Source organism: Harpegnathos saltator, unplaced genomic scaffold (genome assembly GCF_003227715.2).
Source record: "Harpegnathos saltator strain DR-91 unplaced genomic scaffold, Hsal_v8.6 scaffold558, whole genome shotgun sequence".
NCBI lineage: Eukaryota > Metazoa > Arthropoda > Insecta > Hymenoptera > Formicidae > Harpegnathos > Harpegnathos saltator.
The window spans coordinates 1-11,372 of record NW_020230380.1 but is presented as its reverse complement, the minus strand read 5'-3'; the positions used below and the strand labels follow the sequence as shown (position 1 = coordinate 11,372).

General features: G+C 42.3%; 3 protein-coding genes across 3 annotated transcripts; 1 reads left to right on the top strand and 2 right to left on the bottom strand.

Annotated features, from left to right (window-relative positions):
* The first annotated feature begins 7,141 nt into the window (after positions 1-7,141).
* LOC112589625 (uncharacterized) lies at positions 7,142-7,579 on the top strand. Its single transcript, XM_025303604.1, has 2 exons — positions 7,142-7,282; positions 7,370-7,579. Exons 1-2 carry the CDS (start codon positions 7,142-7,144, stop codon positions 7,577-7,579), a joined length of 351 nt encoding a protein of 116 aa, XP_025159389.1.
* Positions 7,580-7,697: 118 nt separating this feature from the next.
* On the bottom strand, positions 7,698-8,229 carry LOC112589624 (uncharacterized). The gene has a single exon (XM_025303603.1). It carries the CDS (start codon positions 8,227-8,229, stop codon positions 7,741-7,743), a length of 489 nt encoding a protein of 162 aa, XP_025159388.1. The 3' UTR covers positions 7,698-7,740.
* A 2,131-nt stretch (positions 8,230-10,360) lies between these two features.
* LOC112589626 (uncharacterized) lies at positions 10,361-11,329 on the bottom strand. The gene is made up of 2 exons (XM_025303605.1): positions 11,015-11,329; positions 10,361-10,916 (listed from the first exon to the last, which is right to left on the bottom strand). The coding sequence occupies exons 1-2, from the start codon at positions 11,327-11,329 to the stop codon at positions 10,377-10,379; spliced, it is 855 nt and encodes a 284-aa protein (XP_025159390.1). The 3' UTR covers positions 10,361-10,376.
* Between the last annotated feature and the right edge of the window lie 43 nt (positions 11,330-11,372).

Below are 11,372 nucleotides of genomic sequence, written 5' to 3'. Positions count from 1 at the left end.
ACGTGCGATTGTATACAATTTTCACTACATCTCTCTCAAGGTATCGAATCAATTCCTTGGGCGGTCGAAGATTACCAAAACTATCAAAATATACTGCATGATTTCCTCTTTTCGCATATGCCACCCAGTGTGTACCCGGTCCCTCTGTATTGTCTAAATTTACAATACCACTCTCGTTTTGACGTACTCCATCTATCGGTAAGGCGTCACGCATGAAAACACCTCGAAAGAAAGATATACGCATACGCCTCGCTAGTCTTTCCAACTGTACGTTAGTCATTGCACCCATGGGTAATTTTAGTGTCTCTTTGACGTTTTTTTTTTCTTTTTTCTGTAGCGCCTTTCCCGCGCTTGTACGGAGCAAGATAGATTCCGCGACCTTTCATAGCGCGACCTTCCATAGCGCGATGATGTTTTAATTCTTCCAGCTGACGTTGCGCGGCTTTGCCATCATTCACCGCTTTTGCGACACCCGCCGCTCCACCGACTAGTGAACCGAGAACTCCCAGTAATGGCAGAACTGGTAAAATACCACCCCGTTTTGCTATCGGAAGTGCTCGTTTTCGGATTGCTTTCTTGGACGACTTCTTTTTCTTCATGCCCATACCGATTTTCGTTTTAACTTTCATGGTAGCCCAAACGATGGCAGCAGCCGCTCTCTCGCCTAGAGTTGAATCTTTCGAAGTTATGCGTTTCCACGCTTTTACAGCGAGAATCTTATCCGCCGCGTGTCGATCAGCGAGACTGTTACTACGTGAATAGGCTATATCGTGCTCACGACACGCCGCGTCCAATGAATTAATGCCTCGATCGCCTCTGGCCAATCGTTTTGCCAAGCGAGTTCCAGGACCGCAAAATTGATATCCTGGAATGTGTAGTTCGATAGGAAGCGCATTTATCGCGCGATTCAACAGACCGCTGCTGACTTTGACTTTTGTCGAAGGCATTCACTACAGTCCCGGATCAGCGGTGCCGGACCATCGATATGCGTTCGCTGCCACGGACGATTGTAATGTTCCAAACATCGACGATACTGCTGAACCTTTGGATCGACTCTTATATGTTCAGGGAGTCTGTCCCACAAGTCGCCAATATATTGGGTGAGTGCAAAAGTTCGTGCGGAGTTTGTGAGTAAAAGTCACACAGTGATTAGGCAAACAAAAATCTTTATTCAATCAATGATATATTCTCCATCGTTTTCTATAATCTTTTCCCAACGTTCTGGCAGCATACGGATGCCTCGATCATAAAAACTGCACGGTTTAGATTCGAAGAACGAAGAGACGCCGTTTTTTAAGGCCTCCAAAGAGTCAAAGTTTTTTCCATTTAAATAATTTTGCAATGACCGGAACAAGTGATAGTCAGATGGTGCGATATCAGGAGAATATGGTGGATGCGTTAAGACATCCCATTTCAGGCTCTTCAGTTTGCGCAGCGTCTTTTTCGAAACGTGTGGTCTGGCGTTGTCGTGATGAAAGACGACTCCCTTGCGATTTGACAAAATCGGACGTTTCTCTTTTATTTCTCGATTCAGATTGGTTAATTGGCGACAGTACTTGTCCGAATCAATCGTTTCGCCAGCGGGGAGAAGCTCGAAATAGATTATGCCCTTGCAATCCCACCAAACAGAGAGCATCACCTTCATCGGGTGCAAACTGGCCTTTGGCATTGCGTCACCATGCTCACCTGATTGTTTCCATGTCCGTTTGCGCTGAACATTGTTGTAGAGGACCCATTTCTCATCGCCCGTCCCTAGTCGATCCAAAAACGACTCGTTATTGAGCCGCCCGAGTAAAGAAACGGCTGCAGAAATTCGCTTGATTTTGTTCTTCTCGGTCAGCAAATGGGGCACCCATATATCGAGCTTCAAATCGAATCCCATCTTTTTTAAACGCCGAAAAGCGGTTGATCGGTCAACGTTTAGTGCTGTAGCAACTTCTTCTGTTGAAATTCGTGGATTATTGAGCATTAAAGTACGCAAAACATCGTCATCAATGTCAGAAGGTCGACCAGAGCGTGGCTCGTCTTCAAGGTTAAATTCTCCGCGCCGAAATTTAGCAAACCATTTTTCCACAGTTCGTTTAGCTGGTGCTTCATCCTGACAAACATCCTGAATGTTTTTTACGGCTGCGGCAACGTTTATTCCCTCCCGAAACTCGTAAAGCATAACATGCCGTAAATGCACCTTATCGATACTCATTTTTAAAGTGATATTTCTCGAAGCAGTTTGTATGAAAACAAATGATTTTTTTTTAATAACAGCTGAAGACGTCACCTTTCCAACGTTATATAATATGTAGATGGAAGTATTAATGACAACACTTTACGACGCTTATAACTCCATCTATTGAAACTCCGCACGAACTTTTGCACTCACCCAATACTTTGCAAAATCGCGTAACAAAACAATCTTCAGTATGTATTTCAACTGTTCGGAGGTTAGCTCTCGAATATCATGAGTATCTGTCAAAAGGAGCAACATTTTCTAAACTGAGCGTTTCCAAGATCGGCGCGTCTATATATAGTTCAATCGCAACGATCCGTTAACATAATCAATTTTGTGATGTGGGGGAAACATGCGATTCGTGAAGCAACCGACATCGATACGTGTGACAAATTTCGACAATCGAACGCAATCAATGATTGGACAAGAGGCGCGCAGGCATGGAAACATGCTTCCGAACACCATACGCGGCATCATATGCGGTCCCTCGAATTGCGGCAAGACGAATGTTCTCATCAGCTTGCTGGAAAGTCTGCACGGTCTGCGTTTCGAGAACTTGTACGTGTACTCAAAATCGTTGCAACAACCTAAATATCGCTACTTGGAAAATTTGTTGAAACCGATAGATGAAATTGGATACTTTACATTCTCCGATAATAACGACGTGATTCCAACGACCGAAGCGTCCAAAAATTCTATTTTTATCTTTGACGATGTGGCATGTGACAAGCAAGATACCATAAGAGAATACTTTGCCATGGGTCGTCATTCGAACGTTGACTGTTTCTATCTCTGTCAAACGTACGCAAAAATACCCAAGCATCTTATACGAGACAATGCAAATTTTCTGATTCTCTTTAAACAGGATGGTACCAATTTGAAACATGTGTACAACGATCATGTGAATACCGACATGTCATATGAAGATTTCAGTGCATTGTGTCGCAAATGTTGGGAGGATAAATATGGTTTCACAGTGATTGATAAGGACAGCTCAATGACCAACGGACGATATAGGAAAGGATTTAACGACTTTGCTGTGCTGTGAGATGCTCAATCGTCGTTGCAACCTTAACCTGGTAACATCTTCAACGTCCACGAGACAAATATATCAATGGTGAATAGTAACGTGAAAATCATGGATCATGAAAAGGTAGCGGAAGAGATTGCGAAAACGAGCGAATCGATCCGCAAGAAGTATCGCGCTTTGAAAACCGGTAGAATTGTTGAGAATGCTTCATTGGAGAGACACTTTAAACCTATTATTGAACCTCTCAAGCAAATCGCGGGAAGCAGCGCTAATGTGGAAAGTAACGTTGATGTTAAAACTGCGCCACTATCAATGAGTACAAGCGAAGAAACAAAGAGTGTAATATTAAAACCCGAAAAAAAGATAAAGCGTAAGGCGAAACTTTCACCAGCCGCATTGACTCCGCTGAAACGGAAACTATTCAATGATCCTTCGATAGTTTCTATATCGACGGGAGCTCTACAATATGAGGAACCACATGAACCTTCGCCGATCAACAATCTACTCACTGATGATGATGATGATGATGAGAATGTTTTCGAAACCCCCGATAAACCGGTAATGACATCCGTTATACGTCAGTTGCGAACGTACAAAGGACAACAAACTTTACATGATCATTTTGGTCCGTTGGGTCAAAAATATATGGGGGCTGTGCTAAGTAGTGGAAAAGATAACACTATAGATTATGTTTACGGTGTACGTCTTAGTAACGATGGAGCAATGCTCGGTGATAAATGTGTCGATGTGGACAGAGACGATAATATAATCATAGGCGAAACAGGATACATTGGAACACCTGGTCTTTAAGAGCTAATATTCAAAAGAATCCCCGACGATTCTGTGTACACCGAGGCTGATATGCAAAAATACAAAAGTATACTATTGGCGACGAATGCTCACAGACGCGAGTACCTCCCGCAAAATCCGATACTCGGTAACAAGGGACACAAATATAAACATATAATCGCGCCCCTAGTATCACATGCGTCGAGCGATAAAGTGGCCGGAAAAGGTTTATATGCATCTCAAGCTATGATGACCTTAAATGACAACAATATCGATTACGTGCATTGGGATGATCCCAACGAGTTGGTGGATCGTTTGCGATTGCTTGACGCTTCGCGCCAAGTCGGCAACAACGCTCATGACAACGAAATTTTATCGATTATCGAAGAACTCCGCGAAGCTGGTATTATAAATTAAACAGCGCTGCACTGACACGAGTCAGTCAGTCAGTCAATCGTCAGCCAGTCGAGAGCATCGACATAGCTTGCTCCGAAATGTCGACGCATAAGTTTGGAGTATTGCCAGACAGCAATAGTTCTCCGATCGAAGCGCATCAATGGAATGAACATGTTGAAGATTACATACATGAAAATGCTCTTTGTTTAAACGCTGCCAAAGTTTTCGACGCAAAGTCGCGCAAGATACAACATGTAGCGCAACCTGAAGCCGACAGTGACGTTGCAACCAAACAATACGTGGAAGAATGTGTTGCAGGTGTCAGATATCATTTAAACAACGTTGCAACCAAACGATATGTACATGAAAATGCCCTTTGTCTAACCGCCAATAGTAAAGGTCGTGATGGCAAATGTTTCGATGCAAAAATGCATGCGATACATAATGTACCGCAGCCGGAAGCCTTCAATGACGCTGCGCACAAATATTATGTGGATGAGAGTATAAAGTCTGTAAAACTTATGTTGCATGAAAGTAACGTTGAGAAGAAACAGTATATCGATGAGAATATAAATGCTGTAAAGCTTCTACTGCATGAGAGTAACGTTGAGATGAAGCAGTATGTAGATGAGAATGTTAAAAAATTGAAGGATTGGCTGGAAGACTACCGGAGAAAAAACATACAGAGCATAAATAGCATTCATGAGAACATAGACCAAATTTTAGACTGGACACGCTCAGAGATAAAGAAATCAGCGGAAATATAAAAGTAGAATATATTTTTACCTGTGTGTCCCCTTCGCTTTCGAACTCGAAAAGTTAAGTTGGGTTTTGTTACAACGAATTGTAGATCGCAGGGGAGAGAAAAGAGGTGGGGAGAAAGGAATATACAACATTTTTATAAAATAAATTCACATTTTATTTTTGAAGTTACATTCGTAGTTTTGCAAACACTCGTAGCATTCTGCGTTTGTTATAATCTCGTGTATAATTTCATTTAAATGAATCGTAGTCAATTCACGGAATACAATATTAAAATATGTGTCTAAAAATTGTAAATTTTTCATTTGCCGTCGTACATTTTCCTCGATTTCGCGATATTTATCAACGAGCGTCCGTTTTACGAAATCTTCGTTTACACCTTCCTTCGTGAGATTAAGTTCTATTTCGCCTACTAAAATATATTTGCAATTACTCACAAGAGCGGCAACCGCTTGTAAATGTTCGTATCTAGCATCGATACATTTTGTGACAGTTTGCAGACCATCGAAAGATGTCTTCTGCATTATAATATTCTCCGTATACAGCTTATGCTTCTTCAGCGGCGGTTGCTTCAGATGCGTAGACTCCTCCGATGTCTTCTTCGCAGGTCCGCTCTCGTCCAGCATTTTCCCTCGCTGACTCACCATTACAGCTCGTGCACCGTACGCTGAGGTAAAGTTGATGCTGATATTGTTGATGATGATAGGGGTTGGTGTATTCTTATTTTCCCCACACAAATAAGAATTTGCAGAGGGTATAATATCTTTAAACTTCTCCCACGTATTCAAATCAAGGAGAATTCCTGAAGATGTGTTCCCCATGATCCTGATCGTTGGCTCAAATGGACCCATGTCGTACGTGGTGCGCAATCCAACCTGCATCCTCTTAGTGTCCGAATTGTTGAGCGCGTACGTCGTACATAGAAGCATGTTACGGACGTTTCCCACTTCTGTAGAGAGACTGCTCGTCTTCTTCGACGTCTTCTTGAGAGCGGTGTCCACGTTAGCGCCGAACATTTTTCTTCCAAGAACTTGTTAATAACTTGTAAAGAACTTGTAATAACGAGAACTAGCTATGCTGCAAGTAGGAGCAACGAAGCTTGAATGCTTCGCCAGTCTCAACACCGTATGTCTTTCCCCGTAGAGAATAGAGAAAGTAATGGGGATGGTGATGCGCAGACGTAAAAGGTCTACAATTACTTATCTTTTTCAAAATGATAAGATATAGTTTTTATATTTACTTAGAATGGAGAGATAGACTACCGTATCAATACCATAATTTTAGACTGGACACGCTCAGAGATAAAGAAATCAGGGGAAATTTAAAAGTAGAATATTACAGTTAAATTGACATATAGTATCAACATAGCGAGAGACGGATCATCACAAGCTGCAATGGCGAAGCAATCATCAAAATTTAACAAAAAGAAGAAAAGTTCAGAGAAGCAGCTCATCGGTAACGAAAAGCATCGGTTGGTGGAGGAGTTGCACGCTCCAGCGAGAAGATATTTTCCCCGTAGACGCGTCATAGTACGCGGATATGATGATCTTTGGCAAGCTGACTTGGTAGAGATGCGTCCTTACTCGCGATTCAATAGAGGCTACCACTATATACTCACTATTATCGATGTGTTGAGCAAATATGCGTGGGCTGTACCGATGAAGAGCAAGAGCGGTAAAGAAGCAGTGGCAGTGTTCGCCAGGATATTTCAAGAATCTGGAAGATGTCCAAAAAATTTGCAAACGGACCAGGGAAAAGAATTTTATAATGCGGATTTGCAGAAACTCCTTAAAAAACACAGTATCAATCATTATTCTACGTACTCGGTAATGAAGGCATCTGTTGTGGAACGATTCAACCGCACGTTAAAGAACGACATGTGAAAAATGTTTACGTTGAATGGAACATACAAATGGATCGACTCGTTACCACACCTTATCATGGAGTACAACACACGGAAACATCGAACTATCGGCATGCGTCCTACCGATGTGACACCCGAAATCGCTGATAAGCTCCTACACACAGTCTACAACAACGTAAAGATCGCTGCGCCTGCGAGATTCAAAGTGGGGGATCTGGTACGCGTGAGCAAGTTCAAAACCATCTTTGAAAAAGGCTATACACCGAATTGGACAACCGAAGTGTTTAAAATCGTCAAAGTGCAGACAACTAATCCAGCGACCTATCTGCTCGAGGATTCTCGCGGAAAGTCTATTGCTGGAGGATTTTACGAATACGAACTGCATCGCGCTGCTAATCCTGACGTTTATCTCATGGAAAAGGTGTTGCGAAAAAGCGGCGACAAGGTTTTAGTGAAATGGTTGGGATTTGATAATTCGCACAACTCTTGGATATACAAAGAAAATGTATTGTAATCAATTCTTTGTTATAAACACTTTTTTATTACAATATCCTAAACAGCTTGTAATAAACCATCTTTTATTATAGTTAACAATATTTCTTACAAACAAATATATATACAATGATCGCTTTTCATTTTACAATATACATGTATGCACAATGATCGCTTTTTAGTTTACAATTGTATCCTGTAATGTCCCCATGGTAAAGTGTCTGTTGAGTTCGGTACGATATACCGCTTGTCACCATACGGACTCAGAGCAGTTTTCAGTTCGGACACGGTGTAGACTTTGTGCATTTTGGATCGTATGCATGACTGACGACGTTGCTTTTCGACCTCATCTCTCAGACACTGCATATAATCATCAAACGTTATAGTTCGCGCTACGACATTGGTCTTCACACCTTTCGCCTTCTTCGTGTCATTTTTGCTGTCTACCTTTAGCGCGTACATCTTTGCTCTGAGCCCGACGAATTCCGTCATAATCGCTCCGTCATTTTCATCTTTCATCAGACCTGGTACCTTTTTGTTGACAAGCGGTATACCGTACTCATTATCAGCGGGATAATCACTCGTATCAAACTTAGAAATATCACGTTTCATGTGCTCGAAAATATCATCACATTGCATATGGTAGATTAAACTGTCAGTATCGATGTACATTACTTTACATCTGTTCTGATACAGAGGAGACATGTACTCGTGATGAAATTCGTACAAGCAGATCTTGGATATGTCAAGGATACACATACCCACCCATAGATCGGCTTGTTGAATTTCACCTCAAGTTTACGTAGCTCAATGGCGATTAAATTTTCCGAAAAGACACTTCTGCTATCAAAATTTGGTCTCGCAATCATTGCCTCAGCACCGTATCGTCCATCCCATTTTGGCAATAGTTTTACGTCTACGTGATTGCGAACGTTTTCCATAGTTTTACCGAACACCGCGTTGTTCATCAATTTGTACAAATTTTTCTCGAAATCGTTTGTCGCGCGTGTTCTAAACTGCGTATTCAGTTCGATATAATCGCGGAGCCATGGAGATTGTGCAAATTTGAGTATGCGGTGTATCTTTCCAATACGAAGACCGTGACGCGTGCACTGCTGCAGGTTGCGATAATGAATCACATAACGCTGCTTATCGCATAAGGTTGCGAGAAGCTTGTCCTGCTTTTTGTTTGGCGGTTTGCCCCGCGTCGGACAGAACGGTAGGTCAGTGTGCGCGTCGTGCAGATGTTGCTGATACTCTAAGTCAATCTCCAGAATGTAACCTATAGATGAATCTAGTGCGATTGATGATACGTCGAATTTCGATACATCATCGACCCATCGAAATTCGGCGTATGGCAACTGTTGACACATTGCCCAACCATACAAGTTATTTACATCGAAGTACATCAAATATGATGATGGTTGCAATGGATCGTAAGACTGCATGTACTTGTTATTGGCTTTTGCATATCTACCGGAACATTGACTGAGGCCACCGCGAATACCGCGCTCGATGAACATGACCATATCGATATCAGTGAGCAGTTCGAAATTAACGCCCGCATGCTTCAACATAGCATCCCACGTAAAACCAGGCAAAGTGTAATAATACGCGGGATCTAACCCATAACTTTTGATACAACTATTGCGGAAATTTTCAAAAATATCGGCCAGCAACAAGACATCAATCTTCAGATACAAGTTGCTATATTCACCTAAGGTTTGAATGGCGAACCGTTGCCAGATGTTCGTGGCGTGCGCGTAATCGCTCTCAGATACCGTGTCACCCGTCAACGAACTGTAAAATGACTCGCGCGGCGGTAAACACCGATCCTGCAGTTTGTCCGCGCAATCAAGGTATTCGTACGGGAAGACCCCCTTTCGCGTCAATAAATCAAAATCCTTGTCGGACAAATTTGAAAATTCGGACCGAACAATTTTTAATTTGTCGTTGTCGAGAAAAGACGCCAATTTATCGAGACTACTACTGAGAAATTTGTACGAATCGATGAACCGCAATTGTATACAATTTTTCCATTTATTCTTACTATCCATCATGTTTCCTACAGTCTTTGTAAATGAAATATATTTCTCTTTGGTTATCGGTAGTACAATGATTGAACCTTCGAACGCGGTTGCTATATCTTTGATGATAAAGTGTGAATCATAACCGGATAAGTTGTGAAAGACCATGCAATAACTGTCTTGATAATTTAGATTGCAATTGGAATGCGCGGGACCTCTGTACCGTCCAGTCAGGTGGCAATGATCGGGCACGCGTGTATCATCCTTTGCGAATGATTTCTCGCACACATGGCACAGCATAGCGTTTTGAAATGTCTCCCACTGTTCTTTCGACAAAGTTTCCATGGGGACATTTGCGGACAAAATATCCTTTACACGATGTGCCAGTTCTTCAAGTTCTTTGACAAACCATGAGATGCAATCCCGATCGCGACGACATCGATACGCGGATAATGACTCGTCGTAGGAACATCGAACGTAATATGCTATACTAAATACGCTATGATGTTGATACGCATACGAACTCGTTTGTTCTTCCCTCGGTGTCTTCTCCAGGATGCATTCCAAGTCGGCGTAAACTATAAACGGGATCCGCTCCTTCCTGCAGTAGTTGGTGAAGCTGAGCCATTTGTTGTCATCGTTTGGCAAGATGATGGCACAGTTATTCATTTTTTGACAGTCGACGGTATGGTTCTCCAGCTTCTCGCTCGAGCTGAAGTAATGTAGACATCTGGAAAAACATTATTTGTTATTAGTATATGTCACATTATACATTGCGTTCTTTGTGTATACTTACCGGTCGCAAATATGTTTTTTGTGTTCCTTTTTGCTCAGTTGTGAGCTGACGAGTCGGGACAAATTCTTGATCCACGCGAAGTGCCCAGCGTTATCATCATCTCGCGGATCTGGGATATGCAGCAGGTTGACATGCTTCTCCATTTTCTGTTCCGTAAGACGTATAGGTGCGACCACGTTCCCTTCTTTCTTTGTCGCGTTGTCATATCTCTTCTCCACACTATAAATGTTGACCGAGATATCGTTCAACCGTTCGAACTTTTTAATTTGATTTATGCGCATTGGAAATTCAATGTCCTGCATATTCAAAACCGATGTATAGTGTGGGTACGAAGATTGACGATCTGCGTGTTTGTCGGCTGGACATAACGCTGCAACCACTGCCCATGCGAAACATGCATTGTCCATAGATTGCACGTTGATTATAGCCCGCTTCATTTTTATTTCGCGCGGTAACTCGATATGACATCCCGAATGTAATGGATTGTACTTGTTAACATTAACGGTCAGATTGAGTATGCGCGAGAGTGCCCACCGCTATCTCGTTCCTGAAATTCTTCCATGGACGCTAAGGTGGGTTCGATAACACGCATCGCGAACCAATTGTCTAGATCGGATGTGAAAAAAAGTTCAACGTTCCTCGTATTAATGCTCTTGTTCGCGCGTTTATCACCTGCCACAAATTCACCGTTGAACACAGTATTCACTTTTATGCTACCATGTCTCTTCATAACGCTTCGCACATGCTCGAGCACGATATTCTTCACATCTTGGAGAAATCGAAGAGGGTCGATATAGTCTGTATTTACAATCGCCCCGGTTGATATGCGACTATTGAACGCTGTATCGATTTCTCGCCAAACAAGTGTCGAATGTCCGGCTCCTGCGTATACAAAACGTCTGCGCAAAGTATTTTTTAAACCCTCGAGTTGCGCTATACGAGCAACCATCGAGTGCGCTGAACCAACCGATAGTCGTGGTTGTTTGGCTCTG